General features: G+C 46.3%; 1 protein-coding gene across 3 annotated transcripts in view; it reads right to left on the bottom strand.

Moving 5' to 3' along the window:
- Window positions 1-578: 578 nt before the first annotated feature.
- ARHGEF6 (Rac/Cdc42 guanine nucleotide exchange factor 6) overlaps window positions 579-17616 on the bottom strand; it is a 38657-nt gene continuing 21619 nt past the window's right edge. For 2 of the 3 annotated variants that reach the window (XM_036401974.1, XM_036401973.2), the window contains 12 exons: window positions 15975-16034; window positions 13755-13901; window positions 12807-12893; window positions 11754-11832; window positions 10781-10914; window positions 10375-10500; window positions 7624-7644; window positions 6731-6824; window positions 5530-5619; window positions 4722-4821; window positions 3837-3891; window positions 579-2925 (listed from right to left, as the gene is read on the bottom strand). In XM_036401974.1, coding sequence (XP_036257867.1) covers window positions 2785-2925; window positions 3837-3891; window positions 4722-4821; window positions 5530-5619; window positions 6731-6824; window positions 7624-7644; window positions 10375-10500; window positions 10781-10914; window positions 11754-11832; window positions 12807-12893; window positions 13755-13901; window positions 15975-16034 — 1134 coding nt within the window. In that variant the 3' untranslated portion in view covers window positions 579-2784. The remainder of the gene's footprint in view (window positions 2926-3836; window positions 3892-4721; window positions 4822-5529; window positions 5620-6730; window positions 6825-7623; window positions 7645-10374; window positions 10501-10780; window positions 10915-11753; window positions 11833-12806; window positions 12894-13754; window positions 13902-15974; window positions 16035-17616) is intronic. The other variant, XM_054516341.1, reaches the window with a different exon arrangement.

Genomic DNA, 17616 nt, shown 5'->3' with positions numbered 1-17616 from the left:
TTGTTCTTTTTCCTACTCTGAAGGCTGTGTTTGGGGAAGGAGAGGAGTGTCCAGCCCTCCTGTCCTTGATCTTCCACTTCTGCTGTGGGCTGAGACCACAGACCATGGCACATCTCCACCAAAGAGTTAAAAAACTCCCAGCCTGCAGGAGACGTCTTGTCCAAGTGGTGGTAGACCAAAGGAAATCCTGTCACCACACCTAATTGCCAGAAAAAAACCACACACTAACTAAAAAAAATAAAATCTCAAACAGGCAGGAAGTCACTTATCTACAGCAACTGCCTGGTGCAGCAGAGCAGTCTGTTTTCCATAAAGCATCCTTGTGAACAGAGTGCACGTGGGGCCTGAGGGATGGAAATGCATCTCTTGCCCTGGGACCAGGTGCTCTTGGCCTACTGCAGGTATGGATGATGATGGGAGCAACAGTCCAAGTGCCAGCATCACCTTTCACACCAGTATTCCTACCAGTAAATCAGAGAGGTATGATGCTGCCATGGCATTTTGAGGAAATCAGGGATGCCCAAAGCAAGCACTGGCTTTGCTTTCATGGCAGAAACACAGGAAGCAGCTCCAAGGGCTAAGAAGTGACTTTTATCCTTTATTTGTTGAAAATGTCGATTAAAAAACTGTTCAAAATAAAAACATGTTAGAAAAGTTGAACTTGCATAAGTAGTTTACAGTAAATAAACCTACATGACAAAGATACACTGGAAGGCAGCTGACACAACATCCATCTAAAGACAGACTCACTGGAACCTATTTACAAAGCACTGTAAACAAAGTAAATATGGAAACATCGCTGTCCATCTGGCATGGCTTCTTTTCCTTTTTATTTTATTTTCTTGTCTTTTTTTGGCTTCTAGCTCTTGACAAATGCTTGATCCAAAAAGTCCCAGTGTGCTCTCCATCACATTACATCTCACAAACATGCATATGTACATAGCACGGGTTTCAACTGAGCCTGGGGGCAGCAAGGACACATTTCCACCCTCTCCCTGCAGTGTCAGTGGCCCTTGGTTTGCTCTGCATGTCAGCAGCCTAGTCCCCAGGCCAGCTTGGAGCAGGAAGCAGGGCCGGGCAGTACCGAGGGGTCTGGGCATGGCCTCCCTGAGCAGCAGTAAGTGTAGCAAAGGTCCTACTCCTGGAAAACAATTCACAAGCACAGCAGGACTTGACTGCTGACCAAATCACTCAGCTGTGTGCCCAGGGAGGGATGTGGGGAGCTGCTATCTGCTTGGGATGCTCTGGGGATGGCAAATGTAAACAGACCTCTGTTTTGCTCTAGAAATAGAATTTGCTCTCGAAACCCTTTAAAGAGGGTTTCTTGTTACACTCTTGGAGATGTTTTGGAGTCTGTATCTCCCGAAACACCATTTGCAATGTCCTGGCTGAATTTTAATGGCAAGGAGAGAGTTGTAATTATTGCCTCTGTTATGTCCTTCACAACCAACATATGGTGTGACTGTAATGAGCTGTGGTGCCTCTGCACACCCTGGGACCATGCTGCCCTGTGAGATAAATAAGACATAATTAACAGAAGGTTGTTTTTATAATGCTGTTAAGGAAGGAAGGAAGGAGAACACCAGTTCTAAACTAGGGTATAACTCCAAATAAGATAAGGAGAGCTGATACATATGCATGTTGCCTGTATGCTGTGTTCAAGGAGCTGTCCAGGGATCTGGGAGGGTGTTGCACATCCTTGCCTCAGGAGCGTTCCAGCTCTTGTCAAAGCATAAATACCTTCCCTATCTCAAGAGAAAGTTCCTTTTCCTAGCAGAAAGTCCCTGTGGGGTGATGTGGGGAGAAGTGGCCACTGGCAACATTCCCAGCCTTTGGGAAGGAGCGATGGAAAGCATGAAGTGGGCAGAAGGGAGCAGGGGACCAGCACATTTAGGGTTGTTTTTTTTTTTGTCAAGCAGTGTTTACATTTCATATGGAGAAAAGCATGTCCTGCAAGAGGAAGCACAGCAAAATTATCATCTCCTAGGCTACCTGGACACTCAATGTGAAAACAAAGCAGGGGGCAGGAATTCTACATCATGCATAAGAAAAGGGATGGGGGCAGAACAGCAGTTACCTGTTGTGCTAATCACGAGCTGTAAGGAGGCAGCACTGTGCAAAATACCTTCCTATGTGCTCTGACAGGTGCTCCAGATCTGGCTTCCCCCAAGGAGTTCAAACATCTTCATGTTAATTGCACATTTTAATCAGTATCAAGGCCACACAGGAACCACAGTATTGCTGGGCTCTAGTTCGCTACAGTCAACTAATGGGGAAAAAGAAGATGGATGGGAAATCTTCCCCAGTTGTGATTATCTGAAAAGAGAAGCATGGTGCTTTTTTGGTTTCTGCTCAATACCACCTCAGTAATGTTTTCATTCGATAAATAGGTACTGGTGCTTTTGGAAAGAATGAAAGCATTAAAAAGTGCTTAAGCTTCTTCTAGGAAACTGCTGCCCAAGCCTTTGTGAGCAACAATCACTAGCAGAGTTTGTATTTGCTCCCAGTAGCAGGTACAATGAGGTATTAGTTGCTGCAGATGAATTGTGAATCATGGACTGCTTGCTTACTGGTTCTGTTGTGATTGATTGTTTCTGCTTTATTTCCTTACTGGATGGAAGAAAAACTATTTTTTCTCTATGACTTTTTTGTTTGTTTTTTTTTTTTGGTAACAAAATACCCCAAACCAACAAAATAAGGAGCAAGAAGAGGCAAAGGATCCAGTTCCACTTCCCAAAAATACACCTGAGGTCACACACCACTGCCAGCAGCTTCTCCATGAATTCAAGCGATCAGGGATGACTTGCGCCCGGTGTCCTCCCTGCCACACTCATCTGTCTGTTTCAGCAGCCTTCTCACCAGCTTCTCCAAGTCCTTCCTGGATTTAAGCTCTTCCTCCAAACACTGTTTCATCCTTTTGTTTTCCTGCAAGGTGAAAACCAAAGGAATAAAGATGCAGTTATGCCCATGCACTTTATGCAATGAGGTACTTCCATGCATCTGCTGCCTGATGCCTCAGAGGTGATGAAATAACAGAGACATTTGATAGGAGTTTGTGAGGATGAAGAACGTAAGTGGATCAGACCACGAGTAACCCAAACAGAGTCTTACTACCTCACAGACCTGCACAGAAGTTCCCTGACTTTGGGCAGACAGAAACATCCTCCCTGAAACATAATTTTATCTTGGGTTGAAGAACCCTTTTCCCCTCTGATGGTTTCTCCCACCTCCAGACTTGGGACTGGAAGGAAGAAGACATATTTCCTCTGAGTCTACAAGAACTGGTGTCCACCAGACCCCTATAAAATGAATGGTCAAGTTGAAAGAGCTTTTGGAATAGGGGGAAAGTTTTTCATGTTACTACAAAGACCAGCTCCTCCGTCCCTCTTGCTTTCTCTAGCACTCAAGCATGGAGGATGAGAGGAAGGCTGCATCAGGGAAGGTTTATGTTGGATATTAGGAAAAGTTTCTTCATGGAAAGGGTTGACAAACACTGGAACAGTCTGCCCAGGGAAGTAGTAGAGTCACCATTCCTGAGAGTGTTCACAGAATGTGTAGGTATGGCACTTCAGGACATGCTTTAGTGGTGAACATAGGGATGGTGCTGGGTTGATGGTTGGACTCCATGATCCCAGAGGTCTTTTCCAACCTTAAAGATTCTGTGATTCTGTGATTCAGGAAGGTAAACCAGAAAAACACTAATGCTCATTTAGGAATTTGCAGGATTGGACCAGCATCAGCAAGACTTTTCCTGGCACTGACCAGCTGAAAATGATCCAGCACAGATTGGCTGGCTGTCACTCAACTCCCAGCACAAACAATCCCACCCAAATTACCTGCTTCAACTCTTTGACTTCATCTTTCAGTGCATAAACTGTATCAACAAGGCTTCTGAAAAAATAAATTAAAGAAAAAAGAAATTAGAGTTGGTGTGCAGGAAAACAGTGATAGCATGGGAGGTGCTGACAGGAAAGTTGCAGCCAGATTCTGCTTCCCAAGCATCAGGCTGCTGCCTGGGAGGGGAGGGACTCTAGAAACACAGCCTAGGAGCATTTATATGCCACTGGTCCAAAACTCAGGGCTCTCTTCTCAAACCTTGATACCTTGTTCTGCTTTGAGTTATCAGCAAAGGTCTGTGGCTTTGGCTTCCTTGTTTATGCTATGGCAATAAATAACAATGACTTTAAAGGTGGAAATGCCTGAGTATCTTTTGTAAAGCAGCCTTGATTCCTTGAGGCTGTGCTGCAAAAAATCAAATGTGAAAGGAACACACTGACTGGGTTGGAAAGGGAGAGGCTCAACACAGTCACCCAGATGTGCAAGTTACAGAACAGGCTGGGAGTACTCACAGGCAGGTGCCAGGCAGGCTCCCGAGGGGCAGAAACAGCTCAATACATCAGTAGCTAAAAAAATAAGAGCCACTTGTTTGGTTCTGTTCTCACTGACCCCATTATCCTACATCTGGATAAGCCATAAAATGGGGATCCAGACTCCCAGAGGAATACAGCCATGTCAGGACAGCTGGGAGGGTGGCCCTGTCCTTAAAAGGGACAAAGTAGCCGTTGATATTGTCTGGTGGTTCTTTGCCAGAACTAAGGCAGCAGTCAATGACACCAGGCCTGCTCCTCTGTGGAGGCACAGAAAGAGAGGGTATCATTTTTAATGCCCTTCCAAAAAGTGACACAGGGATCTATCTGCAAGTGGAGACCAGCCACACTCACTTTTCCTCAGTGACCGTCTGGCCATTGCTTCGTGTCTCCTCTATGATGATTTTCTCTTCCTCAGGAAGAAGGACTTGGGGGATGGAGTCTTTACGGGAGCCTGTGTACAAGAAATATTCATGAGGGAGAAAAAGGGGTAATCTTCCCTGGTGCCCATGCTACATCAGAGACAGAAGCTCTCATTCTTCCTGCTCCACCATCAGCCTGGGGCAGACTGGAGATGTCAGCTACATCCCACTAACCCAGAGCTACAGCAGCAAGTGGAAAATTTTCAAGAGTACTTATTGCATCTAAAGTTACATCATGACTTATAAATGAAACCATTCGACTAGGGTCAAGAGCTCCCCAAAGAACCATGGCCTCCCTTTTTTATATGTACCATTATTTGAAATTTCAGAGATTTAATTGGCTGACATCTCACCAGCAATGATAAATAGTTATATTTCCAGAGGTGAAGATGTTAGATAGGTTCTTATGAAGCAGGTTGTTCTTAAACACACAGCTGATTGAGAGATAATACTCATGCTTCCTTTCTAAAGCTATAAGCAACCTGAGATTATCATCAGGTAATCACTGGTGAAATAGCAGTGTCTCATCTGCCCTCCTACCTGCTTCATTCTCTGTGTTTAGGAGAAAAACAATGGCGACTAAACCACTAGGCAGATGAAGCTTCCTTATCTCAAAGATTGAACACTACAGTTTCCTAGCACGAGTCTCGTTGCTGTATGATGCAAGATCTGTTTTTTCCCAAAGGGGTTATCGGTGTTGTGGGCAGAGTAGGAGCTAAATAATGTGTTTGTGTGCCCACCTGAGCTGAGAGCTTGCTGGAAGCCTGCCCCAGTACAGTATGCCTCAATCACCTTCAGGATCTGAGCATCCTCCTCCAGCGCAGCAGTACCTGTAAAACATTGCAAACAATAGCATGCACAAAAACCAAGGTACTCTGGCCTTGTCTCTCCCAGTCTTTGCTCCCAAGCCCCTTAAGAGATCATGCTGTTTCTTTGGCTTACTGCCTCTGGGACTTTGCCCAATCTGTTTTGTGGTCCTTTACATTTTTTGACATCAAGTACCATGAACAAATGATGTGAAAACTTATCTGTAGTTGCTCATCTTGGCAAAACTCAGGGGGTGATGCCCTACTTTGGGTGCAGGCAGCACCAGGAGATGGGCAGGCAAAGCAACCCTAGTGTGGGAGTTCTGGTACAGCAGCACCAGAGCAGGACTTGGAAACATGAAGTGTTAATTTCCAGCCTCCACCCAGTGCCATCTTCTCAAGGGAGAGAGCTAATCCTGGAGCTGTGCATGGCAGCATGACCATGGCTTGACCATGGCCTTTCATGTAAAGCCACCAAGGTGTGCCCCAAGTGGGCTCTAGGGAGTTCTCAGGACACTCCTCTTTGCAGGTGAACATCCCTATTGGGATGGGGACCTTTTTGTTTCCTAATTCCCCATGGACACTGTTCTAGGACATGCTGGCATGGCCAGGTAAGGGTTTGTCCCAGCTGTCAGACATATTTTGGTGACTCTTGATGTGCAGTTTAATGCAGTTTTTAACTACTTGGAAGTAGTTCCTTGGCTTCATACTCAGAATAAGACCACCCACACACAACCCATAACCTTGTGCTAGCAATCACAAAGAGGGTGGTGGCATGTCTAGCAGTCATAACTGGGAGGGGAGGAGAAATCTGTCAGAGGCTGAGGACCCGTGCACTTCCAGAAGTCTCCCATGCTCAGGAGCATGTAGGCTCAGAGTGAGAGCATGGTGTCACATCCTGCACTGCAAGAAAGGGTGTTTTCAAAGTCCCATGGAGATCACTGAGAACACAGAAATCTCCAGAAATGAAAGAAAAATAGCATCACAGAATGGTTGGGATTAAAGATCATCTAGTCCCAATCCCTGCCATGGCAGGGACACCTTCCACTTGACCAGGTTGCTCCAAGCCCCATCCAACCTGGCCTTGAACACTTCCAGGGATGGGGCAGCTAAAGCATCTCTGGGCAACACTTACTTTTCCGAATAACAAACTCTTCATCAGATGGTTTTCTCTCAGTTTTCCTTTTTGGAAGAAACTTCTTCATTGTTTTTGGACTTTTGCTAGAATCCTACAGAGAAACAGACTCTTGTGTTTAACCAGAACCAATGGCAGTTGGAACAGTGGAGCAGCACAGATGGATGCAGCTACCCATGCTACACACAACACTTTAGAAAGCTACAAAGCAGACAGTGACAAAGTTGGGGAAAATTATAGTTTTTTCCCTTCACATGTACCCACTGCTCCCTGGAACAGCAGTGGGAATTGCACCTGCAGGTTTGGGCCAGGACAGACTCCTCTAGTAAATGCAGCTCTTCTCTAAAATCCTTTATCCACAGAATTCAAATACATTCATAGCACTTTTAGTTGCTTACAAACTCTGTGGTCTGTGCTAGAAAACCCTAAAATGTGTCTTATTCCATTGACTTAATTACTAATATAAAAGAGTTGGCAAATAGCTCTGCTTCTAAATGCCCACAGTTTGAGAGTATAAATCCCATACACAAATACACACAGAGAAGAGACAAACACACATAAAGTTAGTGTTTGCTATGACTCCATGAGTAAGAAACACAAGTTTTTATCTTCTTCACTCAGTTAAAAGTCTTGCTGATTTGGAAAGAATTAGAGTATTAGTAGGTTACATGCGATAGGGATTTAAAGGAGAAGAGGCATGCCAGGAGGTTTAAGTACCATAACACTAAATGCTTTCTGAGAGTTATCTTAAAATATATTTGCCAGCTGCTACTGACTCTTACAATAACTTACTGATATAACGAGGCAAAATTAGGGTCATGCAAGCACAAGAAGCATTAACAGAAACAAGCACTCTGTGACACAACGAGCCAAAGAGATGTATCTACCCTTACCTTTAAGATATAAGACATCCTCTACAATGAATATGCAAAGAAAGAGAAGATGAGTGTGAGAGACTGATGATTTTTATCACCAAGTCAATTAAATCCACAATTCTAAACCACATTTCAGTGTTAGTCCTGAGATTAATGCAGCACCCCCTCTGTCCTGGTTTTAAAGCACTATCAACATGCAAAGGAGCACCATGTCATGCAAAACTAAAAATTTATATGTGAGACACAGGATGAGTGGGCATTAATACACTCTAAACACAGAGAACATGCTTTCTTGGTTAGTAGTGGGTGTCTGTAGATGTTGGTTGCCTAAACTGGTGCTTACAACTGCAGGAGCCCCATGTGCCTGGCTCCATCCAAGTCCCAGGAAGCGCTCAGGGCCTGCCCTCAACACCAATTCTAAGGGCCTCAACCCAGCCTAGTCAGGATGCCAGGACACTCTGCCCACCCTGGTGACAATCTCCTGGGACTTCATCTTCTCAAAGGGGACCTTCCATCCTGACTTCCATCCTGACTGAAGACCTGACCGTGTCAGGCATCAGCACTGCAACACCTCCCTGCTTCACTGGCAGGGACAGGGAGCTCCCTGCACATCCTGTGCAGGATTCCGTCCCTGGATCCCATCCCTGGGCTGCTTGACCCAGGGAGCCACGAGGTCGGCCCAGCAAAGTCCTGAACCCTGATGTTATAAAGTCTTCACCTAATGGAAAGCAGCCAGTTAAAAAACAATAGTAGAAGAAACTATAAATAATTTTCCCTTTGCTAAACTGAATCCAGACACCCACAGAACTTACCTGTTCTGTCATTTCAAATGATTACTGGAAACAGAACAGGAAAAATACCCAATTTCAATGGAAATAACAAGAGTGAGGTGCCATACACAAGCAGGGTCTGAGGTTTCCTGAGCTGGGTACAAGGAAGTGTACAAGACTATGCCATCCTATCTTACGCTATGAGAAGACAAATAAAGTAACACTGGATGTCTAAAAATCTCAGCTCATTTAATCAAACTGTCCCACTCATTTCCCTGCAAGTAGCCTTTAAAATTTGTATTCCTTCATTACATCTTCATTATAGGAAGGTGCTTGGATGGAACTGTCAGCATTGCTTATTTTGTGCTCAGCTTTAAATTAAAAACCCTAAAATACAGTGAAATAGGGATTCTGTTTAGGGATTAAGCATCCCAGAGGAAGAAATGAGACAGATGTGGATCTGCTTGGGCCAGCAACCAAACTTATTCCCCATCTATCATCACAGGCTTGTGTCCATGAGTCTCTCTCCAGGCTCAGGCAGGACTGAGTACCAGGCTGTGCCTGCCCAACTCTGCTGGACATGTTGGCCTTTGGGTTTCTACTGACATGGTCAGCACAGCTTGTTCCCATAGAAGCCACATTTTTGGTCCTATGACATTTTGCAGGATACCATCCAGCATCCTATCCCCTGGGACTCGCTGTGGGCTAGGCCCCTGTGGCAAAAACCTCTCCCCTGCTTTCGACACAGAGTTTAATTCCTGCTATGAGTGGCAGGGGACAAGAAACTGCAAAGGACCATGGTATTGTATCCCTCAATCTGTCGTTTTTCTCACAGAAAAATTTCTCTTTTACCTCAAGCCAATATTTTTAATCGACCACACAAGCAAGAAAGGGTTTAGCCTCCATTAGGAATTTGGAACATGCAAAGATTATGGGTCATTTTCAGTCTGCTCAGTTAGTATTTAACCAAGTTAATTCCCAAACTGAAATGTGTTACTTTACAAATTCTAAGAAATAAATGCAACGAGATGCAATGAGGCTACATAAAACCTCTACCTGCAGCAGCAGACCCACAGTTCTGCCAGCTGCCAGACTCTCCATCCCTAAGCGCTGGGAGGGCTGAGGGGATCCAAGCCCCCTCCCTGTCCCCATCCCCACTGGGGTGGAAACACTCCCAGGGCCGCTGTACCAAGAAAGGCAGCTGACTCAGACCCAGAGTGCTCACTCAATAAGAGGAACGTTACCTGAGACACTGGTGAGTAATTCCAAAAATTTAACATGAGGTAGGGAAGGAGAGCACTACAGTTGTGGTGCAGGGTGACAACAGCACTAGGCTGTATTTTGGGTTTTCCCACACAAACTCCCAGCTCCCAGGCTGGGATTCCTGCAGATGAAGCCATCCCTTGGCTGCTGCCTCCCAGCAGGACCTTGCTGTGTAACACTTGGGTGGGTGGCAAAGGAGGGTCAAGCCCCACGTCCTGCTCCAGCCACCAAAACAGGGTGGAAGACACAAGAAGCATGGCCAGGCATTTTGCCTCTTCCTCATGGTGCACTATCGCTTCTCAATCCTGAACCACTGAGCTGCTGCACAGTTGGAGCTGAAACACATTCCAGCAGGGAGCAGGCCCCTGTCCACATCTCAGACCAAGGCAGGAAGGAGGAGAGAAGGCAGCTCCACCATGGCACTTCCAAAAAACAGGGCTCAATGGGACACCCAGATGTAGGACTGGTGAAATCCAGCAGCTGAGAGTGCTGGCTCTGGCAGCCAACAGCTAACATTCAGCCTGCAAACACATGTCCTCATGAGTCCCGTGTAGCACAAAGCCCAGGACAGCAACCTACATCCATCATAGGACTAGGGCCAAAGTGGCAGAGTAATTTCTCTCAACATCCCCAAGAACCTACATTTCTGTGTCCTTGCTGTGGGATACGAAACCTGTACACAAGGTCTAGGGATTGTGTGAAATCGGGGTCCTGGATAGGCAGGTGGGATTATTACCTCTTTGTAACTCAGTGCTGCTGAAGGTCTGAGTGGAGGAGCAGGACGGAGGCAGCTCAAGCTCCAGGGCTTGAGGATTTTGGGGGGTTCCAGAGGCCCACGGATCTGCCCAGCTGAACTAAATGTCTGAGAAAATAGATGAGAAGCAAACCAAGACTGTTAACCACCAAACAAGGCAGAGAAGTGGAGGGGGAATGGACAAGCATTGAGATACCGAGACATCTAAGTTGCAACAAAAATAGGGCAGGATACATGTAAAATGGTACAAGCACAACATGGTTACAAAGCAAAAGGCAGGATGTGTCTTACAGCTGTCGTGTTACCTCAGAGTCAGGCTGCTGCTGAAACAGAGAGCTCAGGCAGCAGTGAGGAACCCAGGCAGCAGAGGCCAGGAGGTGACACTTACTGAATGAGGACTCCAGGACTGTGTTTTGGAGACGGTGCTGCATGTCCCTTTGGTCAGCCTTTGCAAGTGGTCAAGCCATTCGTGCAAGTCCTGGCTGGTGCTGCAGGACACAGTGATCCGCTCCATCATGTTCCCTGTGGCAGAGGGTTAAATAACTGTCTTTAGCAAGTGGTAGAGACTCAGGAGGAAACACAGGGTGAGATCAGCTCAGCACAGCAGGAAATGGCTCCTCAGTTTGCACAGTCCAGTGGCTCCAAAAAGGTTAGGGCAAAGATAGAAGCATTAATCATTAAGAATCATTAAGGTTGGAAAAGACATCTAAGATCATCAAGTGCAACCATTAAACCAGCACTGCAAGGTGCACCACTAAACCACATCCCTAAGCATCTCATCTACAATGACGATGAGACTGCCCATCCTGCTCCAGGCAACCACTGACAGTGTGGGAGCTGCAAGAAATGCTAAGGGAACAAGTAAGATGAATGTGTGAGGCTTATTTAATGTTGAAGGTCATTAAACACAATACTTCCGTGCTGAACAGGATCCTGACACTAAATACCACCAGCACAAACAGCTGCACTGCAGCCCAGGCACTGAGCATGAAATGACTTGTGTATACCTACAAGTAATGAGATACACTGAATGGGGAAATAGGATGAAAGCTCCCTCATGACCAGAACCATGTATCTGTCAATAAATGAGGTACTCAGAGCTACAAGGCATGGCTACTGGATGCAGACAGGGCACACCAGTGCAGAGCAGTGCTACTGGGGCGAGAGATTTGTCCCATACAAAGCACTATGGTCTCCAAAGGCAGCCAGAGGCAGAGCTCCAGGGCACTTGGAGGAGATTGTCTCAAGCAGGACAGAGTTGCTCAGAACACATGGTAAAAGAGCAGGAGAAAGACCAGTACTTCCAGTGGCAACTGTTGCTTGCACTGGGAGGACTGCCCCAGGCAGAGGGCCCCACTGACCTGTGATTTCAAACATGTGCTCATTCCCTTCGGCATCTTCCAGCTTTGTCAGCATCATTCCTGTCAAAGGCAGCTTTCCCTGGGAGAATTGAAGAGCAGTCAGTGTCAGCAGGTCTGCTTGTTTCTGCTGATTCCTTTCTCTTTGGAAATTGCCATTTAAAATTAATTTGTGAAGGCTTCAGACTGCATGAAGAGTCTCCTTTAATGTATGGAACTAGATTTCCCTGCACAACTAGGTCAAACCCCAGAGATGAGGCTCCCATGACAACTGAGTCATCCCTGGCTCATCTGCCACCCTTTCCCTTCGTTCAGTGCAAACCTTTTTCAAAGTCAAGTCAGAAGGATCAATTTCCTCTGGCTTTTTCTGAAAGCCTTCCCCATCCCTCTGATTTGCATGCTGAACTGCCTGCTCACCTCACTCCCACCAGTGGGTCAAGCCAGAAAACCCAGCCAAATATTTCCCAAATCTTTCTCATCTTCCTTGCTACGACAATATGACACATCAAAACAAGAGCATCCTTTTCCTGGCAGTATTGATGGTTTCAGACAGCTGGAGAAAAGCCAAGCTCTCAACAGCCATTGGAGGGTATGTAAAATGGTAAAACACAAGAAATGCAGAGTTATATGTAATAGTACCTCATGGACTGGAATTTTCATGCACTCTGCAGTGAGCTTTATAAGTATTTTCCAGAGATGGCACAAAACTTGAGAGCCAGCTGGCTGGTCGAAACCCTACAGCTGGACCAGGACACCTTAGAGACAGACCCTACTCTCAAAAACAGCAGGTAGAACAACAGGTTTTGAGGTTTTTTGGGGGTTTTTTGGGTTTTTTTTTGTTTTTTTTTATTTCACAGCATTCACTTACCAAATGCTGCTTAACCAAAGATCAGGACAAAGGCATTGACTACCCCGGCACATGGTAAAGCCAAAACCCTGGGGTGTTTGCATCACAACAGAGAGTTCAAAGGATGCAGAGGACACAAATTTGCTAAGAACGATCTGTTTGGCACTTTTACACCGAATGCCTTGCAACTTCAAACTAAGCAGGCCTACCTGATAGATGAACCCACTCATCCGTGGGCTTGCAGACAGCATCAGCAAAACATTGGAAAATAACAAGAAATACCGCTCCTCTTTCTCCTGGGGGGATAAGAATTTAAGTTAGTCCAGTCTGCAATGCATCACAAGCACCTGCCTCTAGCAAACTGAACCTGTTGCAGCTGGAATCACAGCCTGTGAGATCACCCCTAAACCGACTATTCTGGCTTTTTTATTCTTTACAGCATCTCATTTATGTGCCAATTTTCCCTGCAGAGATTTTTGTCTGCATGCTCCTAATCCTCTTCCAACCATTGCAGAGTGCCTCAGAAGGCCTTGTGTTCCCCAGCATCCCACATCCCAAACAAGAAAGACTTTTGGGACTAGATACTGCATGGGTTTGTTTTACAGGTCTTCCCTTCCCAGGGAAAAACTGCAACAGCATAAATTCAGTGCTAACAGATACTTTCCCACACTGAGCATGCAGCACACGTGGCTTTAGCACCACTGTGGAAGGTCTGTGTCAGGCACTGGTGCAATGCATTAGGACTAGTAGGACAAGAATCACTCCAGTTAGTTCCAAAACACAGTCAGCTCTGGGATGGGGTGTCAGAGCAGCCCCTGTGATGCAGATAGGACATTTTCTAGTCACTCTCATTTCTAAGAGTAAGTCACAGGGGAGAAAGAGGCAAATTAATGCACTAAATGACACTGAGATACTACTTCTCTTGAAAAGTGGGTCACCAAAGGCCTGAAACTAAGCCTACAGGGTGCCTGATTCACTCCAAAGACATGCACGTCCCATTGCACAGATCTTCCCAAGGTAAAATTATTTACCAGCATTATTTGTCATCAGTTTGTGGCTTGGAAGGAGAGGAACTACCACCTCACATCACTTACCCCGGGAGCAAATGGGTATTCAGACATGAAGTCTACAGCCAGCAGAAGGAACACCACACTCACCTCACTTCCCCCAGACTGCACCATAACCTGGGACATGTAGATGACATTTCCCATCATTTTTATGTCCTCTCCTTCCCAGCGCTGGATGGATTCAGAAAGGATTTGCAGCTCAAGTTGTTTCCTCTTCCTCAACTCCTGGCATTGTGACTGGGAATCACAGCAGAGCTTCGTTAGCTGAAGGGCAGAAGCCAACCCAAACCATCCCAGTTTCACCAGCAACAACTCACACAGCCCTGTGGGCTCAGAGATGGTCATGTCAGGGATCAGAAAAGCCTATTTTGGCTCCATTACATGAAGTCTGTTAAAAAATCACATCCCAGTGATTTATGAAGTGATGATTACATTCAAATGTCAAGGAAATTGCAAACTGCTCTGAGCAAACTTTTCTTTCCAAACCAGCCCTAACTCTAAGAGTTCAGGGTCACAATTTCCAAACCAAGACGGCTTCACAGTCAAATGTCTCTAATTTTGCTACTGCTTAGAGGGATTTTGCCGGTTTTGTCCAAACAGCAGAGTTGAACTTATAGCACTGCAAGGTCCCCAACAAGTCAGATAGGTGGATATTTTCCAACCAAAATCTGGGAACCCAAAAGCAGGACTAGGTGGTGCTGTAGATTAGCACAAAAAAGAATCTTCTGAAAGTGCTGTTATTCAAAAGACTGCACCACTGCTGGGCAGCTGGGGACTGGAGAAGCTCCAGGGAATGACCAGTATCACTGCTGACTGAACAGAGTCCTGCAAATCCAAGCAATACTTTCTTTAACTGACCCCTCTGCCAATGGGGAAAATTGTTGCAAAGGTAAACCAAGGCTATTTTCACCAACTGCTTGGTTTTTCCAAACCCCTTTATCTGACAGAGATTTTCCTCCTTTCCAATTCACTGACTATCCAGCTCTGCAAAGAGAGAGGCTGCACTGGGTCTAGATTGAAACCACACACATTTGAACCAAACTGGGGTTTACTCTGGTTCTACAACTATTGTATGTTTTGATGGCTCCCCAAGTGTCCGAATCCAACGTTCCCAGGATAAAAATCCAAATATAATCCACAGGAGTTCATCACAGTCTCTGCAGAGGCACCGCTGTGACTCACAGCGGCTCCTTGGTCCCTCCCTGCCTTTGCTTGGGAGCCTTCCTGGCCCTATAACAGGACCACATGCCCATCACAAGGGGCATCTCTGCCCGTCTAGCGTCAAATTCACACTGAACCTCTTTAGCTGTGTCATAATGACATTAAATTACTCATCATCCAAGTACACATTTCAAGTAAAACCATCCAGCGCTTACGTGATTTCCTAAAGATTAATGACACCTTGTAATTTAAATGAGTTATTCCCCTATTAGCTTCCAGAATAAATGGAAAGGGTGCTGAGTTTCTAAGTAAATGTAACACGATCGCCCTTTCCTGTTTTCTATGAACTTTCTCCTCCCCATCTTTTATCTGCACTGCTAAACACTTGCATTTTGTCACAAACAGGTGACATCTGCTATGCTAAAGGAAGGAAGCTGGACCATATCTGGAGTGATTATAGTGAAAGGTCCTCTGTGGCTACACAGCAAGAGAGACTAGAGTTTTTTTCCATAAAAAGCTTTTCCAGGTAAAACCTTTGTGCATATGGATGGCTTTTCCCCTTCTATTTCATCTCAGTGCAGCAGGACTTTGAGGGGTGCAGGCTACAGAGTTCACAGAAATGGGTTTGTTATCTCTGACTCACCCATTCTCTCTGTTCCCCACCGACAGCCACAAATTACCACCTGGAGCCACAAATTACTGGAATGTGGTCCAAGCCTCCTGATGCCTGTGGAGCAAACCTCAGCAAAATTTCCCATTAGCACCAGCACTTGGGTCAGTGACAGCCGTGCTAACCTCTCTCTCAATGAGCAAGGAGTGGCCTAGTTTCAGGTGGAAAATGATTAGAGATTGAAGGCAACAGGACATGAAAGGGACCCTGCTGCCACCACGGTCCACACATGGCTTTCAGTAATAAAGGAGAAACTTGGAGATCCACCATCTCTGCTCTGGCACCATAGAGCCAACATGTACTTGCCACAGCCAGAGGAGCAGCTCTAGGCTTGAAATGTGAAATGAAGTTTCTTTGTAACCCATCTTTTCCATTCCAAAAGACCTTTTTTCCTAATGAGGAGACAAATGTCAGGCTTGACTCATTCTTCATGAAATGCAGACCTGAAATGGAGGGCTATTTTAAGAATTGCCACCTACCACAAGGGACTTGAAGGATGCGATGGCTTTCAAAACATCTTCATGATCTGCATGCGCCTCCTAGTGAAGGAAGAGCAAACTCCTCAGCCATCAGCAGCAGCAGCAGCACCCACCCTGAGCATTAACCCACCATGAGCATCCCCCATGTTCCACTACACTCAGGGCTGAGAATACAGGCAGCATGGTCTTCAGGAGGAGGTCAAAGTCTCCCAGGTACCTTCCCCACCATCCACTTCAACATGGCATGGCAAAAGGCAGCTATGCAATTTACTGATACCAATTTAATGAGTGTGAAGTGGCCAGAGCAAGAGTAGGTATGACTGGACTTAGAACAAATCTGACTTGCAAAGAAAAATCAATGAAAACAGGCAGTGGTGCAGGGTGCACCTTCAGGAAGGAAACTTCCATTGCAGTGCCAGATATTCCAGCCACTGCCCATCAAGGGTGGAAACCCACCACCATCAAGGGGGCTTCAACTCTGCTTTAAAGGAGGGCATGTCTAAGCAGAGAGCTCTTAGGCCAGGTAAAAGCAGAATGGTGCCCCTTATCTCTGACCCCAGCTGTATGCTAGTACTCTCCCAGAATGTTCTCCTGGATCTAAGGCCCTGCTCCTCATCACCAAGTCCTCATGCCAAGCAAATCATAAGGTGTCAAGGTTGTGATGGACCTGCCCCTGCAGCCTGGCATTGCTCATCTGCAATGTGGGACGAGTGGCTGCCCTGAACACACCTGCCCCCTCAGCAGCTCTGCAGCAGTGCAGGGAATGCTGTGGTGTACATCCCCACTGCACACAGCCATCCTCTTCCCACTGCATCACAGCTTAAACCTCAGGCCTACTGATTCATGCAACAAAACTCCCACACTCAGCTTAGAAACCAAGACAAATAGGTGATGTGTGTGTCCCCAAACCCACTGCTGAGCCGCCTGCGAAGAGCAGGCAAAGAGCACAATGCATATCCTGCAAAGAGCACATCATCCCTGCATGGGCAGGGATGGCCAGACTCAGCTCAGCCAGGTGAGAGGGAAAGGTAGGTCTGGAGTGTGCCTGCCCTGCAGGCTCTCATGCCCTCTCCTATGCAGGAACATCCCTGGCTCAAGCATAGAAGTTTTAATCCTTTGGCTTGATTGTAGGTCATGGATAAATGTGCTGAATTAACTGGTAATTAAAACTGGATGAGGAGAAAAAGGAAACTTGCTTAAAAACAGACTGTTACTTCTGTTTTCTTCGGCCCCTTGCACCACCCCTGAGTTTTGCCTTCCTGCAGCTGGAGTGCACCAGCAGTGAGTAGCAGAGCTCCAGTAGCAGAGATCTCTACAGTCCTTGGGGCAAGGAATGTCCTGAAGCACACTTGCTTCTTGCCAAGGAAGTCTCTGTGCCCCTGACTGCTCTCCCTGCTCCCAGGGGCCCGCTCTCTACCCCTGTGTCTGTGCTGGTGGCCAAATCCATGTCAAATCCATGTCTGTGCAGCTCTGCCTCCACCCAGGAGCACAACCCTGGGGCAAGGGGTGGGAATGTGCAGGGATGTGCCTGCGAGCCACAGGAGTGAGTGGCCAGGCTTAGGAATCTCATCAAATGATAACAAAACCACAGATTTATTCTTGGCTGTGCAAATAAACAGCAACTGTAGCCCGTCCCTAGACT

This window comes from Molothrus ater, chromosome 14 (genome assembly GCF_012460135.2).
Source record: "Molothrus ater isolate BHLD 08-10-18 breed brown headed cowbird chromosome 14, BPBGC_Mater_1.1, whole genome shotgun sequence".
Taxonomy (NCBI): Eukaryota; Metazoa; Chordata; class Aves; order Passeriformes; family Icteridae; genus Molothrus; species Molothrus ater.
This window is presented reverse-complemented; position numbering and strand designations above follow the sequence as displayed.